General features: G+C 45.3%; 1 protein-coding gene across 1 annotated transcript in view; it reads left to right on the top strand.

The window, feature by feature from the left end:
* Positions 1-18,989, top strand: part of LOC134347359 (uncharacterized) — an 80,611-nt gene extending 61,622 nt beyond the window's left edge. Inside the window, exon 13 of the mRNA XM_063049751.1 lies at positions 18,852-18,989. Coding sequence (XP_062905821.1) covers positions 18,852-18,989 — 138 coding nt within the window. The remainder of the gene's footprint in view (positions 1-18,851) is intronic.
* Positions 18,990-20,187: the final 1,198 nt, after the last annotated feature.

Here is a 20,187-nt window from a genome sequence, read left to right on the forward strand (position 1 = left end):
CCCGATCCCACCAGGAAGATCGGTTCATAGAGTCACTGAGCACTACAACAGAGAAACAGGCGCTTCGGCGTCCCATAACCGAGTTAAAGGAAGTTCCACATCAAACGAGTCGGCTTTTGATGATCCAAATAAAAGCTCAAGGATTGAGAAATTCAGCAAAAGGTGAAGGAGAAGCTCAGTGAGAAATAAACAAACTGTTAGAGCTTCTATTGTCAAATGAAAAGAGAATCTGGCTTCCAACAGATGGAGAGAGGAGAAATTGCATGGGGGGTGGGGGAAGCCCTCACCGTCCTCAGAGCCCTATCTTCCTCGACAAGTCAGAGGGAGATGTTGACTGAGAGGTGTGCATCGTTCCCTTCTGTTACCGGCTCCTCGGTAAGTGAAACAGTGCTTGCATGCAAGTTCCCGACAATGTCTGTGCACGGGCTGAGAGTGGCAAGTGATACATGCACAACGCAACTGTCAGACGTGAGATTCTGCTGAGGCTGGAATCCAGCGCAACACAGACAAGATGCCGGAGGAACTCAGCAGGTCAGGCAGCATCTGTGGAAATGAACAACAGTCGACGGTTCAAGCTGAGACCCTTCTTCAGCACTGAGAAGGAAGGGGAAGAAGATGCCAGAATAAGGAAGTGGAGGAAGAGAAGGAGGCCAAGCCAGAAGGTGACAGGTGAATCCAGGTGGGTGGGGGGGGGGGCGGGGTGTAGTAAGAAGCTGGGAGATGATTGGTGAATCCAGGTGGGGAGAGGACAGGGGTGAAGTAAGAAGCTGAGAGATGATAGATGAATCCAGGTGGGTGGGGGATGGGGTGAAGTAAGAAGCTGGGAGATGATAGGTGAATCCAGGTGGGGAGGGGAGGGGGTGAAGTAAGAAGCTGGGAGATGATAGGTGAATCCAGGTGGGGAGGAAGGAGTCTGACAGGAGAGGAGAGTAGACCACAGGAGATGGGGAAGGATTATAATTTGGTGAAGAGAAGAGGTAAGAGGCCAGGGAGGGGAATAGAAGAAGAGGGAATGGGGAGGGAAATTTATCTGAAAGAGAAATCAATATCTGTGCCAACAGCTTGGAGGTTACTTAGATGGTATATGAGACTGGTACGGCATGGTAGGGTCGGCACGGCAGGCTCAGGCAACATCCTTGTAAATCTCCTCTGCACCCTTTCTATGGTTTCCACATCCTTCCTGTAGTGAGGCGACCAGAACTGAGCACAGTATTCCAAGTGGGGTTTGACCAGGGTCCTATACAGTTGCAACATTACCTCTCGGCTCCTAAACTCAATCCCACAATTGATGAAGGCCAATGCACCGTATCCCTTCTTAACCTGCATGGCAGCTCTGTGTGTCTTATAGACTTAGACCCTCAGATCCCTCTGTTCCTTTTGTCATGTACCCCATGACGGGTTAAAGAACCAGCAGAAATGGAAAACACTTTGGAGTCCGGTATTGACATTAACTAATGGTATTTATTAGTAACTAAGCAATACAGTAATATAAAATCAGATATATCAAACAGGTTAGCAATGATTACATATATAAATATATCAGTAAGTGTGGAAACATATGAAAACCAAACTTCTTCAAGTCTAGGGTAAATAGATACAGTCTTACAATGATGAGTAAAGTTCAGTTCGTGGTATTGAGTTGAGTAGCGATGGAGAGAGAGGGAGGGAGAGATTTGAGTCTTCAGATGAGCTGACGCCGTCGATCTCTCAGTTGTCCTATGAAATCCTTTAAAAGTCACCGGCTGTGACCACAACAAAGGGGACTGTTCTTCTGTGGTGGAGTTATCAACCCAGGTGAGGGTTGGGCACACAAATAACTCCCCACTGGTCATGCCCTTTTCACACTGCAAGAACCACTGATCGATCCTCCAAAACCCTCTTTTTCTGTGGGCACAACGAATCTCATTCAGTGTCCAAAACCATGTATCTGTAGGTCTAACAGCTGGCCTTGTATTTATCTTACCGTGCTGAATACCAGCTGTCCATCAGACAGCTCCTCCCTTCTCTCTCTGTAAGAACTTGGAAACGGCTAGTATCCTTGTAGAAAGTGTAAACATGCTGTGAGCAGTCTTCGCCTCTCTCTCTCTTTCTTTCTCTCTCTTTTTAACAAGGTGTTTATGTTGGGCACCTCTCTCTCTCTCTCTTTTCAAAAGCACAGTTCATAGGGGTAATTCAGGACCCCGTCTCACTCCACACTGCCAAGATTCTTATCATTAATAATATATTCTGCCATCATATTTAACCTAGCAAAATGAACCACCTCATACTTATCTGGGTTGAACTCTATCTGCCATTTCTCAGCCCAGTTTACATCCTATTGATATCCCGTTGTAACCCCTGACAGCCATCCACACTATCCACAACACCCACAACCTTCATGTCATCAGCAAGTTTACTAACCCACCTTTCCACTTCCTCATCCAGGTCATTTATAAAAATCATGAAGAGCAGGGGCCCCAGAACAGATACCTGAGGCACACCACGGGTCACTGACCTCCATGCAGAATATGACCCATCTACAACCACTCGTTGCCTTCTGTGGGCAAGCCAGTACTGGATCCACGAAGGCAAAGTCCCCTTTGATCTCATGCTTCCTTACTTTCTTAACAAACTTTGCATGGGTTGTCTTGTCAAATATCTTGCTGAAATCCATATACACTATATCGACTGCTCTACCTTCATCAGTGTGTTAGTCACATCCTCAAAAAATTCAATCAGGTTCGTAACACATGACCTTCCTTCGACAGAGCCATGCTGACTATTCCTAATCATATTATTTCTTTCCAAATGTTCATAAATCCTGCCTTTCAGGATCTTCTCCATCAACTTTCCAACCACTGAAGCAAGACTCACTGGTCTATAACTTCCTGGGCTATCCCTACTCCCTTTCTTATAGTCATAGTCATAGTCATAGTCATACTTTATTGATCCCGGGAGAAATTGGTTTTCATTACAGTTGCACCATAAATAATAAATAGTAATAGAACCATAAATAGTTAAATAGAATATGTAAGTTATGCCAGCAAATTATGAAATAAGTCCAGGACCAGCCTATTGGCTCAGGGTGTCTGACCCTCCAAGGAAGGAGTTGTAAAGTTTGATGGCCACAGGCAGGAATGACTTCCTATGACGCTCTGTGCTGCATCTCGGTGGAATGAGTCTCTGGCTGTATGTACTCCTGTGCCCCGTCAGTACATTATGTAGTGGATGGGAGACATTGTCCAAGATGGCATGCAACTTAGACAGCATCCTCTTTTCAGACACCACCGTGAGAGAGTCCAGTTCCATCCCCACAACGTCACTGGACTTATGAATGAGTTTGTTGATTCCGTTGGTGTCTGCTACCCTCAGCTTGCTGCCCCAGCACACAACAGCAAACATGATAGCACTGGCCACCACAGACTCGTAGAATATTCTCAGCATTGTCCGGCAGATGTTAAAGGACCTCAGTCTCCTCAGGAAATAGAGACAGCTCTGACCCTTCTTGTAGACAGCCTCAGTGTTCTTTGACCAGTCCAGTTTATTGTCAATTCGTATCCCCAGGTATATGTAATCCTCCACCATGTCCACACTGAGCCCCTGGATGGAAACAGGGGTCACTGGTACCTTAGCTCTCCTCAGGTCTACCACCAGCTCCTTAGTCTTTTTCACATTAAGCTGCAAATAATTCTGCTCACACCATGTGACACAGTTTCCTACCGTAGCCCTGTACTCAGCCTCATCTCCCCTGCTGATGCATCCAACTATGGCAGAGTCATCCGAAAACTTCTGAAGATGACAAGACTCTGTGCAGTAGTTGAAGTCCGAGGTGTAAATGGTGAAGAGAAAGGGAGACAAGACAGTCCCCTGTGGAGCCCCTGTGCTGCTGATCACTCTGTCGGACATCCAGTGTTGCAAGCACACGTACGGTGGTCTGCCAGTCAGGTAATCAAGAATCCATGATACCAGGAAAGCATCCACCTGCATCGCTGTGAGCTTCTCCCCCAGCAGAGCAGGGCGGATGGTGTTGAACGCACTGGAGAAGTCAAAAAACATGACCCTCACAGTGGGTGTAGACACGGTTCAGCAGGTAGACGATGGCATCCTCAACTCCTAGTCGGGGCTGGTTGGCGAACTGGAAGGGATCTAAGTGTGGCCTGACCTCCATAGGCCTCCAAACAGCTGCAGTGATGTAGACTACAAATTACAACAGGAAATAGAAAAGGCTTGTCAGAAGGGCAGTGTTATGATAACTGTGGGGGATTTTAACATGCGAGTGGATTGGGAAAATCAGGGCGGCACTGGATCTCAAGAGAGAGAATTTGTAGAATGTCTGCGAGATGGCTTTTTAGAACAGCTTGTTGTTGAGCCCACTAGGGGATCGGCTGTACTGGATTGGGTATTGTGTAATGAACCGGAGGTGATTGGAGAGATTGAGGTGAAGGAACCCTTAGGAGGCAGTGATCATAACATAATTGAGTTCACTGTGAAATTTGAAAAAGAGAAGCCGAAATCTGATGTGTCGGTATTTCAGTGGAGTAAAGGAAATTATAGTGGCATGAAAGAGGAACTGGCCAAAGTTGACTGGAAAGGGACACTAGCGGGAAGGACGGCAGAGCAGCAGTGGTTGGAGTTTATGCGAGAAGTGAGGAACGTGCAAGACAGGTATATTCCAAAAAAGAAGAAATTTTCAAATGCAGAAAAGATGCAACCATGGCAGACAAGAGAAGTCAAAGCCAAAGTTAAAGCAAAGGAGAGGGCATACAAGGAAGCAAAAATTAGTGGGAAGACAGAGGATTGGGAAGTTTTTAAAAGCTTACAAAAGGAAACTGAGAAGGTCATTAAGAGGGAAAAGATTAACTATGAAAGGAAGCTAGCAAATAATAACAAAGAGCATAGTAAAAGCTTTTTCAAGTATATAAACAGTAAAAGACAGGTGAGAGTAGATATGGGACCGATAGAAAATGATGTTGGAGAAATTGTAATGGGAGATAAGGAGATGGCGGAGGAACTGAACGAGTATTTTGCATCAGTCTTCACTGAGGAAGATATCAGCAGTATACCAGACACTCAAGGGTGGCAGGGAAGAGAAGTGTGTGCAGTCGCAATTACGACAGAGAAAGTACTCAGGAAGCTGAATAGTCTAAAGGTAGATAAATCTCCCGGACCAGATGGAATGCACCCGCATGTTCTGAAGGAAGTAGCTGTGGAGATTGCGGAGGCATTAGCGATGATCTTTCAAAAGTCGATAGTTTCTGGCATGGTTCTGGAGGACTGGAAGATTGCAAATGTCACTCCGCTATTTAAGAAGGGGGCAAGGAAGCAAAAGGAAATTATAGACCTGTTAGCTTGACATCGGCGGTCGGGAAGTTGTTGGAGTCGATTGTCAAGGATGAGGTTACGGAGTACCTGGAGGCATATGACAAGATAGGCAGAACTCAGCATGGATTCCTTAAAGGAAAATCATGTCTGACAAACCTATTACAATTTTTTGAGGAAATTACAAGTAGGCTAGACAAGGGAGATGCAGTGGATGTTGTATATTTGGATTTTCAGAAGGCCTTTGACAAGGTGCCACACATGAGGCTACTTAACAAGATAAGAGCCCATGGAATTACGGGAAAGTTACCTACGTGGATAGAGCGTTGGCTGATTGGCAGGAAACAGAGAGTGGGAATAAAGGGATCCTATTCTGGTTGGCTGCCGGTTACAAGTAGTTTTCCACAGTGGTCCGTGTTGGGGCTGCTTCTTTTTACATTGTACATCAACGATTTGGATTATGGAATAGATGGCTTTGTAGCTAAGTTTGCTGATGATACGAAGATAGGTGGAGGGGCTGGTAGTGCTGAGGAAACAGAGTCTGCAGAGAGACTTGGATAGATTGGAAGAATGGGCAAAGAAGTGGCAAATGAAATACAATGTTGGAAATGGTTCTGCACTTTGGCAGAAGAAATAAACGGGCAGACTGTAGCGGTGTGCTACACACAGCGCTAGAATAACCACACGGAGTCGGTGAGTTAGAGTTGCGATGAAAGAGATTTATTCAAAGTTCGAGGCCTGTTTTAAAGCCTTCCCGTTCCTGCTCTCCCTGAGGCAGGACTGCTGTGGGGAATGCATATTCCCAGACCCTTTCTGCGCGCGGGATTTTCCCCCTGCTGGTGAAGATGGCCTGGCGCCCTTTTTGGGGCCAGCCCTCTGCCTGCGCGCGCTGATGTGAGCCGGTTCGTGTGTGCCAGAAAGTGGGTCGCCACAAGACTACTATTTAAATGGGGAGAGAATTCAAAGTTCTGAGATGCAACGGGACTTGGGAGTCCTCGTACAGGATACCCTTAAGGTTAACCTCCACGTTGAGTTAGTGGTGAATGCAATGTTGACATTCATTTCTGGAGGAATAGAGTAGAGGAGCAGGGATGTGATGTTGAGGCTCTATAAGGCACTGGTGAGACCTCACTTGGAGTACTGTGGGCAGTTTTGGTCTCCTTATTTAAGAAAGGATGTGCTGATGTTGGAGAGGGTACAGAGAAGATTCACTGGAATAATTCCAGGAATGAGAGGGTTAACATATGAGCAACGTTTGTCCACTCTTAGACTGTATTCCTTGGAGCTTAGAAGAATGAGGGGAGACCTCATAGAAATATTTCAAATGTTGAAAGGCATGGACAGGGTGGATGTGGCAAAGTTGTTTCCCATGATGGTGGAGTCTAGTACGATAGGGCATGACTTAAGGATTGAAGGGCACCCATTCACAACAGAGATGCGAATAAATTTTTTTTAGCCAGAGAGTGGTGAAACTATGGAATTTGTTGCCATGGGCGGCAGTGGAGGCCAAGTCATTGGGTGTATTTAATGCAGAGATTGATAGGTATCTGAGTAGCCAGGGCATCAAAGGTTATGGTGAGAAGGCGGGGGAGTGGAACTAAATGGGAGAATGGATCAGCTCATGGTAAAATGACGGAGCAGACTCAATGGGCCGAATGGCCAACTTCTGTTCCTTTGTCTAATGGTCTTTGTCTTAAACTTTTGTCCTTTAACTCTCAACTCATGTCCTCTTGTTTGAATCTCCCCTACTCTCAATGGAAAAAGCCTATACACGTCAACTCTATCCATCCCCCTCATAATTTTAAATACCTCTATCAAGTCCCCCTTCAACCTTCTACATTCCAAAGAATAAAGACCCAACTTGTTCAACCTTTCTCAGTAACTTAGGTGATGAAACCCAGGTAACATTCTAGTAAATCTTCTCAAAACTCTCTCAATTTTATTGACATCTTTCCTGTAATTCGGTGACCAAAACTGTACACAATACTCCAAATTTGGCCTCACCAATGCCTTGTACAATTTCAACATTACACCCCAACTCCTATACTCCATGCTCTGATTTATAAAGGCCAGCATACGAAAAGCTTTCTTCACCACCCTATCCACATGAGATTCCACCTTCAGGGAACTATGCATCATTATTCCTGGATCCCTCTGTTCTACTGCATTCTTCAATGCCCTACCATTTACCATGTATGTCCTATTTTGATTAGTCCTGCTAAAATGTAGCACCTCACATTTATCAGCATTAAACTCCATCTGCCATCTTTCAGCCCACTCTTCTAACTGGCCTAAATCTCTCTGCAAGCTTTGAAAACCTACTTCATTATCCACAACTCCACCTATCTTAGTATCATCTACATACTTACTCATCCAATTTACCACCCCATCATCCAGATCATTAATGTATATGACAAATAACATTGGACCCTGAGGCACACCACTAGTCACCGGCCTCCAATCTGACAAACAATTATCCACCACCACTCTCTGGCATCTCCCATCCAGCCACTGCTGAATCCATTTTACTATTTCAATATTAATACCTAACGATTGAACCTTCCTACCCAACCTTCCATGTGGGACCTTGTCAAAGGCCTTACTGAAGTCCATATAGACAACATCCACCGTTTTACCCATGTCAACTTTCCTAGTAACCTCTTCAAAAAATTCAATAAGATTTGTCAAACATGACCTTCCACACACAAATCTATGTTGACTGTTCCGAATCAGACCCTGTCTATCCAAATAATTATATATACCATCTCTAAGAATACTTTCCATCAATTTACCCACCACTGACGTTGAACTCACAGGCCGATAATTTCCAGGTTTACTCTTAGAACCCTTTTGAAACAATGGAACAACATGAGCAATACACTAATCCTCCGGCACCATACCCGTTTCTAATGATATTTGAAATATTTCTGTCAGAGCCCCTGATATTTCCACACTAACTTCCCTCAAGGTCCGAGGGAATATCCTGTCAGACCTGCAATTACAACTGGCTGTGAAGAAAGCTAATGGCATGCTGGCCTTCATAACAAGGGGAATTGAGTATAGGAACAAAGAGGTCCTTCTGCAGCTGTACAGTGCCCTGGTGAGACCACACCTGGAGTACTGTGTGTAGTTTTGGTCTCCAAATTTGAGGAATGACATTCTTGCTATTGAGGGAGTGCAGCGTAGGTTCACAAGGTTAAATCCCGGGATGGCGGAACTGTCATATGTCGAAAGATTGGAGCGACTGGGCTTGTATACTCTGGAACTTAGAAGGCTGAGAGGGGATCTTATTGAAACATATAAATTATTAAGGGATTGGACACGCTGGAGGCAGGAAGCATGTTCCCGCTGATGGGTGAGTCCAGAACCAAAGGCCACAGTTTAAGATTAAGGGGTAGGCCACTTAGAACAGAGTTGAGGAAAAACTTTTTCACACAGAGAGTGGTGGATGTATGGAATGCTCTGCCCCAGAAGGCTGTGGAGGCCAAGTCTCTGGATGCATTCAAGAAAGAGATGGCTAGAGCTCTTAAAGATAGCGGAATCAAAGGTTATGGGGAGAAGGCAGGAACGGGGTACTGATTGTGGATGCTCAGCCATGATCACAGTGAATGGCAGTGCTGGCTCGAAGGGCCGAATGGCCTACTCCTGCACCTATTGTCTATTGTCTATTGACCCGGAGACTTATCGACTTTTATATTCCTTAAAAGCTCCAGTACTTCCTCCTCTTTAATCATCATAGTTTCCATAACTTCCCTACCTGTTTCCCTTATCTTACACAATTCAATTTCCTTTTCCTTAGTTAATACCGAAGAAAAGAAATTGTTCAGAATCTCCCCCATCTCTTTTGACTCCACACAAAGCTGTCCACTCTGGTTCTCTAAGGGACCAATTTTATCCCTCACTATCCTTTTGCTATTAATGTAACGGTAGAAACGGTTGGGATTTATTTTCACCTTACTTGCCAAAACAACCTCGTATCTTCTTTTAGCTTTTCTAATTTCTTTCTTCAGATTCTTTTTACATTCTTTATATTCCTCGAGTACCTCATTTACTCCATGCTGCCGATATTTATTGTAGATATCTCTCCTTTTTCGAACCAAGTTTCCAATATCCTTTGAAAACCATGGCTGTCTCAAACTTTTAACCTTTCTTTTCAACCTAACAGGAACATAAAGATTCTGTACTCTCAAAATTTTACCGTTAAATGACTTCCATTTCTCAATTACATTCTTCCCACAAAACAAATTGTCCCAATCCACTCCTTCTAAATCCTTTCACATCTCCTCAAAGTTAGCCTTTCTCCAATCAAAAATCTCAACCCTGTTTCCAGACCTATCCTTCTCCATAATTATATTGAAACTAATGGCATTGTGATCACTGGACCCGAAGTTCTCCCCAACACAAACCTCTGTCATCTGACCTATCTCATTCCCTAACAGGAGATCCAACATTGCCCCTTCTCTAGTTGGTAGCTCTATGTATTGCTGCAAAAAACTATCCTGCACACATTTTACAAACTCCAAACCATACAGCCCTTTTACAGAACCAACTCTTGTTCCCCATTAGGAGGTCTATAATACACCCCCATAAGTGTTACTACAGCTTTCTCAATTCCACCCAAATAGCCTTTCTAGACGAGCCCTCTAATTTATCCCGCCAGAGCACCACTGTAATATTTTCTCTGACAAGCAATGCAACATCTCTCCCTCTTGCTCTTCCGATTCCATCACACCTGAAGCAATTAAATCCAGAAATATTTAGTTGCCAATCACACCCCTCCTGCAACCATGTTTCACTAATAGCTACCACATCATACTTCCAGGAATCAATCCATGCGTTAAGCTCATCCACCTTTCTTTTTATGCTCTTAGCATTAAAATAAATGCATTTAAGAAATTTTCCACCTCTTACTCTCTGTTTATCATTAACGGTGCAAACAACATTGCTATTTTCTTTTTCTTCCTTCTTCCCTACATCTGGTACTACACTCTGTTTCCTCTCCCCCCTCGTATCTAGTTTAAATCCACCGGAGCCTCTCTAGCAAACCTACCAGTAAGAATATTTGTCCCCCTCCAGTTCAGATGTAAACCATCCCTTCAGAACAGGTCCCACCTTCCCTGAAAACTGCCCAATTATCTATAAATCATTTGTGAGCCAGAGGCAGAAAGAGATCGGAGTTTCAGGGAGACAGTCACCCCTAAAAGTCAGGTGGCAGGAAGCTGGGTGACTGTCAGGAGAGGGAAGGGGAATAGACAGAATGAGCAGAGCACCCCTGTGGCCATTCCCATCAATAATAAGTATACAGTTTTGGATACTGTTGATGGGGATGACCTACCAGGGACAAGTTGTAGTGGTTGTGTCTCTGGCACCGAGACTGGACCCTCAGCTCAGAAGGGAAGGATGGTAAAGAGGAGAGCAGTAGTGATAGGGGATTCGATAGTTAGGGGAACAGATAAGAGGTTTTATGGAAGAGATCGAGAATCCCGGATGGTCTGTTGCCTCCCTGTTGCCAGGGTCCGTGATATCTCGGATCGAGTTCTCGGTATTCTCAGGAGGGAGGGTGAGCAGCTGGATGTCATGGTCCATGTAGAGACCAATGACGTGGATAGGAAGGAGGAGGAGGTCCTGCAAAGAGAGTTTAGGGAGTTGGGTGCAAAGTTGAAGGACAGGACCTCCAGGGTTGCAAGCTCAGGATTGCTACCTGTGCCACGTGCTAGTGAGGCTAGAAATAGGAAGATAATGTAATGCAGCTAAATACGTGGCTAAGGAGATGGTGCAGGACAGAGGGCCTCATGTTTCTGGACAATTGGGCTTTGTTCCAGGGAAGGTGGGACCTGTTCCGACAGGACGGTTTGCACCTGAACTGAATGGGGACTAACATCCTTGTGGGTAGATTTGCTAGTGCAGCTCTGGGGGGTTTAAACTAGATTTGCAGGGGGAGGGGAACCAGAGTGTTAGAGCAGATAGTGAGGTGGAGGAGGATAAAGGTCATGCAAGGACTGCATGTATAGACAGAAATCAAAGGTTTGTATGTGATAGAAATGTTTCTCAGGTGCATCTACCGTATTTCAGTGCAAGGAGTATTGTAGGTAAGGTAGGTGAGTTTAGAGTGTAGATTGACAGGTGGGATTATGAAATTATTGCTATTAGTGAGACTTGTTTGCAGGAGGGGCAGGACTGGCAGCTTAATGTTCTGGGGTTCCATTGTTTCAGATGTGACAGAGGGAGAGGGATGAAAGGGGGAGGAGTGGCATTACTAGTCAGGGAGAATATCACAGCTGTGTGTAGACAGGACAGCCCAGAGGGCTTGTCTACAGAGGCCATATGCATGGAGCTGAGGAATGGGAAAGGTGTGACCACACTAATAGGGTTGTATTATAGACCGCTCAATAGTCAGAGAGGATTGGAGGAGCAAATCTGTAGAGAGAGATAGCAGACTGATGTAAGAAACAGAGAGTTGTAATAGTTGGGGATTTTAACTTTCCACATATTGACTGGGACTCCAACACTGTGAAAGGGTTAGATGGCATGGATTTTGTCAAATGTGTTCAGGAAAGTTTTCTAAATCAATATATAGAGGTACCAACGAGAGAGGATGCAATACTTGATCTCCTATTAGGGAAGCAGACAGGTCAGGTGACAGAAGTATGCGTTAGCAAACATTTTGGGTCCAGTGACCATAATGTCATTAGTTTCAAGTTAATTATGGATAAGGATAGGTCTGGTCCTCGAGTTGAGGTTCTAAATTGGAGAAGGGCCAATTTTGAGGAAATGCCAAAGGATCGAGGAAGAGTGAATTGGGAAAAGTTGTTTTCTGGCAAGAACGTGTTCAGTATGCGGAAGGCATTCAAAGGTGAAATTTTGAGAGTGCAGTGTTTGCATGTTCCTGCCAGGATTAAAGGCAAAGTTAACAGGCTTAGGAAACCTTTGTTTTCAGGGGATATTGGCGATCTAGTTAAAGAAAAGAGAGAGGTGTATAGCAGGTATAGGCAACATGGAACAAATGAGGTACTTGAAGAGTATAGAGAATGTTAGATATGGCCCTTGTGGCTACGGGGATCAGGGGGTATGGAGGGAAGGCTGGTGCAGGGTTCTGAGTTGGATGATCAGCCATGATCATAATAAATGGCGATGCAGGTTCGAAGGGCCGAATGGCCTACTCCTGCACCTATTTTCTATGTTTCTATGTTAGAAAATACGAAAGAAGGAAATCAGGAAGGCAAAAAGCAGACATGAGGTTGCTTTGGCAGATAATGTGAAGGTATACCCGAAGGGTTTCTACAAGTATATTGAGAGTAAAAGGATAGTAAGGGACAAAACTGGTCCCCTAGAAGATCAAAGTAGGCATCTATGTGTGGAGTCTCATGAGATGGGGGAGATCTTAAACAGTTTTTTTGCATCAGTATTTACTCAGGAAACTAGCATAGCGTGTATGGAAGGAAGGAAAACAAGCAGCAGTGTCATGGAACATATAGAGATTAAAGAGGAGGAGGTGCTTGCTGCCTTACAGCGAATAAAGGTAGATAAATCCCTGGGGCCTGACATGATATTTCCTCTGGCCTTGAGAGAGACTAGTGTAGAAATTACCGGGGCCCCAGCAGAAATATTTAAAATATCCTGAGCCACGGGTATGGTGCCGGAGGATTGGAGGGTAGCTCATGTTGTTCTGTTGTTTAAAAAAGGCTCCAAAAGTAAACCAGGTGATTACAGGCCGGTGAGCCTGACATCAGTAGTAGGTAAATTATTGGAAGGTGTTCTGAGAGATTGGATATACGAGTATTTGGACAGCCAAGGGCTGATTAAGGATAGTCAGCATGGCTTTGTGCATGGTAGATCGTGTTTAATTAATCTTGTAGAGTCTTTTTGAGGAGGTTACCAAGAAAGCAGACAAACGAAGGGCTGTGGATGTTGTCTATGTGGACTTCAGTAAGGCCTTTGACAAGGTCCCACATGGGAGGTTAGTTCAGAAGGTTCAGACACTAGGTATCCATGGAGAGGTTGTAAACTGGATTTGAAATTGGCTGTGTGGGGGAAGACAGAGAGTGGTAGTGGATGATTGCTTCTCAGACTGGAGGCCTGTGACTGGTGGTGTTCCTCATGGATCTCTGCTGGCACCATTGTTGTTTGTTGTCTATATCAATGATCTAGATAATAACGTGGTAAATTAGATTAGCAAGCTTGCTGATGACACTAAGATTGGAGGCGTTGTGGACAGCGAGGACAGCTTTGAAAGCTTGCAGAGGGATCTGGACCAACTGGAAAAATGGGCCAGAAAATGACAGATAGAATTTACTGCAGACAAGTGTGAGATGTGGCATTTTGGAAGGACAAATCAAGGTAGGACATACACAGTAAATGGTAGGGCACTGAGGAGTGTGGAGGAACAAAGACATCTGGGAGTTCAGATACATAATTCCCTGAAAGTGGTGTCACAGGTAGACAGGGTTTGCAAGAAGGCTTTTGGCATCCTGGCATTCATAAATCAAAGCATTGAGTATAGGAGTTGAGATTTTACAGGGAGGTTGTATAAGACATTGGTGAGGCCAAATTTGGAGTATTGTGTACAGTTCTGGTCACCTAACTATAGGAAGGATATCAGTAAGATTGAAAGAGTACAGAGAAGATTTACCAGGATGTTGGTGGGTCTTCAGGATTTGAGTTACAGGGAAAGAGTGAACAGGTTAGGACTTTATTCCTTGGAGTGTAGAAGAATGTGGGGAGATTTGATAGAGGTTTACAAAATTATGAGGGGTAGAGACAGAGTAAATGTGAATAGGCTCTTTCCACTTAGATTAGGAGAGATAAATACCAGAGGACATGGCTTTAGGGTGAAAGGGGAAAGGTTTAGGGGGAACTTCTTCACTCAGAGAGTGGTTGGAGTGTGGAATGAGCTGCCATCTGACGTGGTAAATGTGGGCTCACTCTTAAGTTTTAAGAATAAATTGGATAGGAACATGGATGGGAGAGGTCTGGAGGGTTATGGACTGGATGCAGGTCAATGGGACGAGTGGAATAATGTTTCGGCACGGACTAGAAGGGCCAAATAGCCAGTCTTCTGTGCTGTAGTGTTGTATGGTTCTATGGATGCTATGTCTCCTATTCTAACTTCCAATGGTACACTCACATGTCCCACTTGTAAATGTCCTGCGAATCCACTTGGGATAATTCTACCTTGTATCTTCCAATTTACGTTTCTTATATTAGTGGTGTTGATGGTGGTTTGGGATCCTCCAGTGTTCCATAAAAAGGTAACAGGGCAGCCTCTGACCCTACCACTCACTAGAGGTTTCCAGTTTCATCCTACCTTGTGTCACACACCCATGTTGGTGAGGCCTGACACTATCATTCAGGCTCAGGGTACAATTCCCTGGATGATGGTGTCTCCACCATGTTATTTCATGGGCTTGGTCTTTCTGGCCCCTCCAAGGATGAACTGCATTGCTCTGCTCTTTGTTGTCTCAGGTTTGGACATTCTCTCTTCATGTGTCCCTCTTGGCCACAGATATAGCATTTAATTACTCCACCTTCAGTTCTCCCTGTTCCTGGCCCTGTTCCAATTCCTCTGCCCTTCCTTGTCCCTTGATAGCGTGACAGGGAGACCCTCGGGGTGGGTTCCCTACCCTCATTTCTCCAGGCAGGTGCCTAACTTTTAATAGGCATCACCTTCCCATTCAGGGGTTTAGTTGGTCTTTGTATCTCCTCTTCCCTCGCTCCACACATTTTCCTCAGTCCCATGCCTCAGTATGTGTGGGTTCAGAAGGATCAAACATTTCCAGTGCCTTTTTAGATTCATCGGTACAGTGAGACACCAGTGTCCCCAACCATCTAAATGGCCCCACTCTAATGCTGTTCCATAAACCCCTTGGAACACAGTCCATAAACGGGATGCAAATGCAGTGGGATGTTCACTTTTCCTCTGGTAACATCTGGCTAATACGTCCACTGGGTCCCCTCTGTTAACACCCGTAACAGTCAATATTGTGTTCTTCAGTTCCTCACTTGTTCCCCCACCATGTCACTGTGTATCTGGCAAAGCCGAGGGCATATTTGGATGGAAACACATTATAATCAATCTCCTTTCCTCAAAGTTATCTCTGATGGCTGGTTGTTTGGAAAAGCTCTTGAGGATTGTCTCTGAGCACACGTGTCCTGATATCCTTAGTAATATCTTTAAGTTGTTTTACACTGAACAGTGTGGTGTATGTTATATTCTCAGTTTGATTTGCTGCCCTGCTCCCCCTCTCTGATAGTAACGAGGGGTGCCAATCATGCAGACGGTGGCACCAGCTCCCGTTGGTAGGCTGTCGGTTGGAGTTCCTCAGGAAATGGAGTTTTGTGATTATTGTAACCATATCTAGCAGCTTCATCTGCTAAATGATGCCAATCAATGTCTCCATATTCACCTCCCCCTCCACTTGGGACTGGATTGTTCTGAGGTGAGATCATAAAGAATGGCTTTGTTTTCAGGAGTGACTGAGGTGTGATCAGAGAGTGGGTTTATCCTGAGGAGAGACAGTGGAGAGATCACAGAGACTGGGGTTTGTTTGAGGGGAGATCTGACAGACCTGACGAAGGGTCTCAGCCCGAAACATCGACTGTACCTCTTCCTAGAGATGCTGCCTGGCCTGCTGCGTTCACCAGCAACTTTGATGTGTGTTGCTTGAATTTCCAGCATCTGCAGAATTCCTCGTGTCAAACAGAATAGGTTTGGTCTGAGGGGATATGGGATGGATGGGGTTTGGTCTGAGGGGAGATCGGACAGACTGGGTTTGGTCTAAGGTGAGATCGGACAGACTGGGTTTGGTCTGAGGGGAGATCGGACAGACTGGGTTTGGTCTAAGGTGAGATCGGACGGGCTGGGTTTGGTCTGAGGGGAGATGGGACAGATGGGGTTTGGTCTGAGGGGAGATCGGACAGACTGGGTTTGGTCTAAGGTGAGATCGGACAGACTGGGTTTGGTCTGAGGGGAGATCGGGCGGGCTGGGTTTGGTCTGAGGGGAGATCAGACAGACTGGGTTTGGTCTGAGGGGAGATCGGGCGGGCTGGGTTTGGTCTGAGGGGAGATCGGACGGGCTGGGTTTGGTCTGAGGAGAGATCGGTCGGGCTGGGTTTGGTCTGAGGGGAGATCGGACAGATTGGGTTTGGTCTGAGGGGACATCGGACGGACTGGGTTTGGTCTGAGGGGAGATCGGACGGACTGGGTTTGGTCTGAGGGGAGATCGGACGGGCGGGGTTTGGTCTGAGGGGAGATCGGATGGACTGGGTTTGGCCTGAGGGGAGATCGGACGGACTGGGTTTGGTCTGAGGGGAGATCGGACGGGCTGAGTTTCGTCTGAGGGGAGATTGGAGGGACTGGATTTGTTCTGAGGGAAGATAATAATACTGCCTAATTAGTTTCACGGCTGAAAAGACTGACCTTGCCTTTTGGGGATGTGATAAATAAGGAAGTAGCTGAAAATATCTCCTCTTTCATTGTAGTAGGAAGAACAACAGAGAGCTCTCAGTGACTTGAGCAAGATTAAGTTACAGATTGGCTTTATCTGTCCCACATCAATGAAATAAACAGTTTCTTGTGTCACAGACAGAGATGTGCACATCATGCTGAGATGCATCCAGACAGGGTGCTGTCTGTGGTGTTTGATAACTCTGGGCTTGTACTCGCTGGAGTTTAGAAGAATGCTGGGGGTGCAGGGGTCTCATTGAAACCTCTGCATTACTGAGAGGCCTAGATGGAGTGGACATGGAGAGGATGTTTCCGATTCTGGGCAAGTCTTGGATCTGAGGGCACAGCCTCAGAATAGAAGGATAGCCATTTAGAACAGAGATGAGGAGGAATTTCTTTAGCCAGAGAATGGTGAACCTGTGGAATTCATTGCAATACACAGCTGTGGAGGCCAAATCAGTGGGCATATTTAAAGCAGAGCTTGGTAGGTTCCTGATTAGTCAGGGAGTTAAAGGTTGCAGGGAGAAGGGAGGAGAATGGGCTTGAGATGGAAAATAAATCAGCCATGATGGAATGGTGGAGCAGAATTGATGGGCTGAATGGCCTCATTCTGCTCCTATAACTTATGGTGACGTAATAAAGTTTATTCTTGTAAATTGTTTGTGCAATAAATTAAAAAAACACATTCCTGTGGTCACCCAGCTCTTTGCAGAATGTGGATTTGCTAAGAGGATGTGGAGAAGATGCAAGAGCTCGTGTCACAGTTCATTCCTCGCAGCAGCTGTGTAACAGCGGACTGACTCTCTGATGTACGGGTGTACCGAGGCAGACTACAAGTGTGCTGGAATATCAGCAACTCAGTGACGGAAGTACTTTGTGTCAGGGAATGTCGAGGAGGCTTATCCCAAAAGCAGAACAGCAGAGACGATTCAGCCGTGAACAATAACTTTAATAATAGACTGCAAAATAACAAGCCACGAGGGGCCATAAAAGAAGAGAGAAACAGAAACAGGCAACAAGGTAAACTTTAGACAGGGAGAGTGAAGGCTGGGAATAACTATTTCAGGTCAGTTGGTTCGATGAGTGAACAAGGAGTGCGGATGAGATCTGGGTTTCAATAGGCTGCCGGTGATGAGTCTGGAATGATCGGCAGCTGAATCCTATTGGCTGGGTGGAGATGCGAGGTGCCTGAATGTGCAGGCTGGGGTTGTCAGTGTGAGCAAGCCTGACACTTTGATTTGGCCAAAACTTGTTGGTCACCCAGGGCAACGGGATGTCCAGTACCTCAACTGGAGGGCTGAGGCCAGTGGGGAAGCCCCTTGAACAGACTAGTGGTCACTTAAATGACAGTGGTGTTATAATTTTTAAAAATAGGTTAACACTAATTAATGACCTGAATATAAAGATTTTGTAGTTTCTTTGTATATATTTTTAATATGTACGAGGGTTATTTTTCAAATATAAAAAAGTGATGAAAACTTGCAAGATTTATTTATTTCAAGTTCAAAGTACATTTGTTATCAAAGTACGTGTGCAGTATTCAACCCTGAGATTTGTCTTCCCACAGACAGCCACGAAACAGTGAAACACCGTGGATCCCGTTCAAAGAAAAAGGTCAAACACCCAACGTGCAGAAAACAGAACAAATTGTGCAAACAACAAAATGAAACAAGCGAATAAAACACAGAATATAAAACATCAAACCGCAGAGTTCTTCAACCAGTCCAGGAATGTTCCGTTTATTTGAGTTCAGCTCAATCTCACGCCATCACTCGTTGCCTGCAGGCCGCAGAGCCAGTCCGTCCTGACCAAAATCACACAAAATAGCAAAAAAAAAGGAGCAACCAGAGATCAGAAACACATCTTAACATGAACTACAGAGTCCCATCCACAGCGATCAAACCTTGCCCAAGACCCAAGATTCCAGTCCCATCCTCTGGTGGCAGAGAGAGAGAGGAGAGAGAGAGGTGGAGAGGGAGGGGGAGAGGGGGAGACAGATGGGGGAGAGGTGGAGGAGGAGAGGGAGAGCAAACATGAACTTCACTCCAGTGCAGAGGCCTCTGATGCCGCACCCCCTGACTCAATGTTTCAATCTTTTGTAACGCTTCAGTTGGCCACACTGCCATGGAATCCAGTCCACAGGGGCTGCGCAAGGCCGCACCCCAAAGATACACGTCTCCCAGGCCACCCCGGAGATATCAAAAATGGGCAGTCAGCAAGCTCTGGGAGCGGGAACCCACTGCTGTGAAGAACTGCAGTTTGAATGCAGTTGTAGATCACGGACTCCAACAGGACTCCTGTACCCTTGAATAGGGGAAAAAGGAGACATTAAAGAGAGGAATTTGAGCTGTTTCACAGATGAGCTCGAAGAAGTCATTCTCTGGCACCCTCTACAAACGTTTGTAAGTTCCTCTTTCTAGTTGTCACTCTTGTTACCAATATTGTAACATGAACCTATGATCTCTGTTCTGTAATGTTAAAAGACAGTGCTAAACTGCTGGAGAACAGTGCGGAAAGAACAGATGCTGTTTTCTCCCGGTAGGGATTAGTTTTAATTTCAAGTTCTCCTGCCACGTTTTGTCACCCTGCAACCTCATCCTTCAATCTCTTTGAATTACGGAGGACAGCATGTGTATAGATGTCTCTCTCCAGCAGACCATCATGATCACCATGACTCCAGTATTTCTACTATTCTTTAATGTTTTTTAATTTTACACATGATTTTTTGAATTCTATCACTGAGCAGCAGTGAATCATTTGATTGGTGTATCAGAGTTCTCTTTGGGAACTAGTCGACTTGATCAGCATTTCTGTTCTGGCTATTGTTCACGATTGCACCTAATTAAAAAAAAAATGCACAGTGGAGAGCTTGTAGACTGGTGGCATCACGACCGGGTATGGAAATCCCAATGCCCAAGAAGAAAAAATCCTACAAAAAGAGGTGGGTACGGCCCAGTCCGTCACAGGAGATGCCCTCCCCACCATTGAGCACATCTACAAGGAGTGCAGTCACAAGAAAGTAGCATCTATCATCAAGGACCCCTGCCATCCAGGCCATACTCTCTTCTCATTGCTGCCATCAGGCAGGTGGTACAGGAGCCTCAGGACCCACACCACCAGGTTCAGGAACAGTTATTACCCCTCGACCATCAGGCTCCTGAACTAGAATGGAAAACTTCACTCAGCTCAACTGTGAACTGATTCGACAACCGATGGATTCACTCTCAAGGATTCTAACTCGTGTTCTCAGTGTTACTTATCTCATTCTTTTTGCCCAGTTTGTCATCTTTTGTATATTGGTTGTATGTCTGTCTTTGTTTGTGTATAGAGAGCAAAGACTAGAAAATAAGGCCATAAGACATAGGAGCAGAATGAGGCCATTCTGCCCATCAAGTCTGCTCCATCATTCAATCATGGTTGATCCTTTTTTTCCCTCTTCAGCACCA

The sequence above is a fragment of the Mobula hypostoma genome, chromosome 5, assembly GCF_963921235.1.
Source record: "Mobula hypostoma chromosome 5, sMobHyp1.1, whole genome shotgun sequence".
Taxonomy (NCBI): domain Eukaryota; kingdom Metazoa; phylum Chordata; class Chondrichthyes; order Myliobatiformes; family Myliobatidae; genus Mobula; species Mobula hypostoma.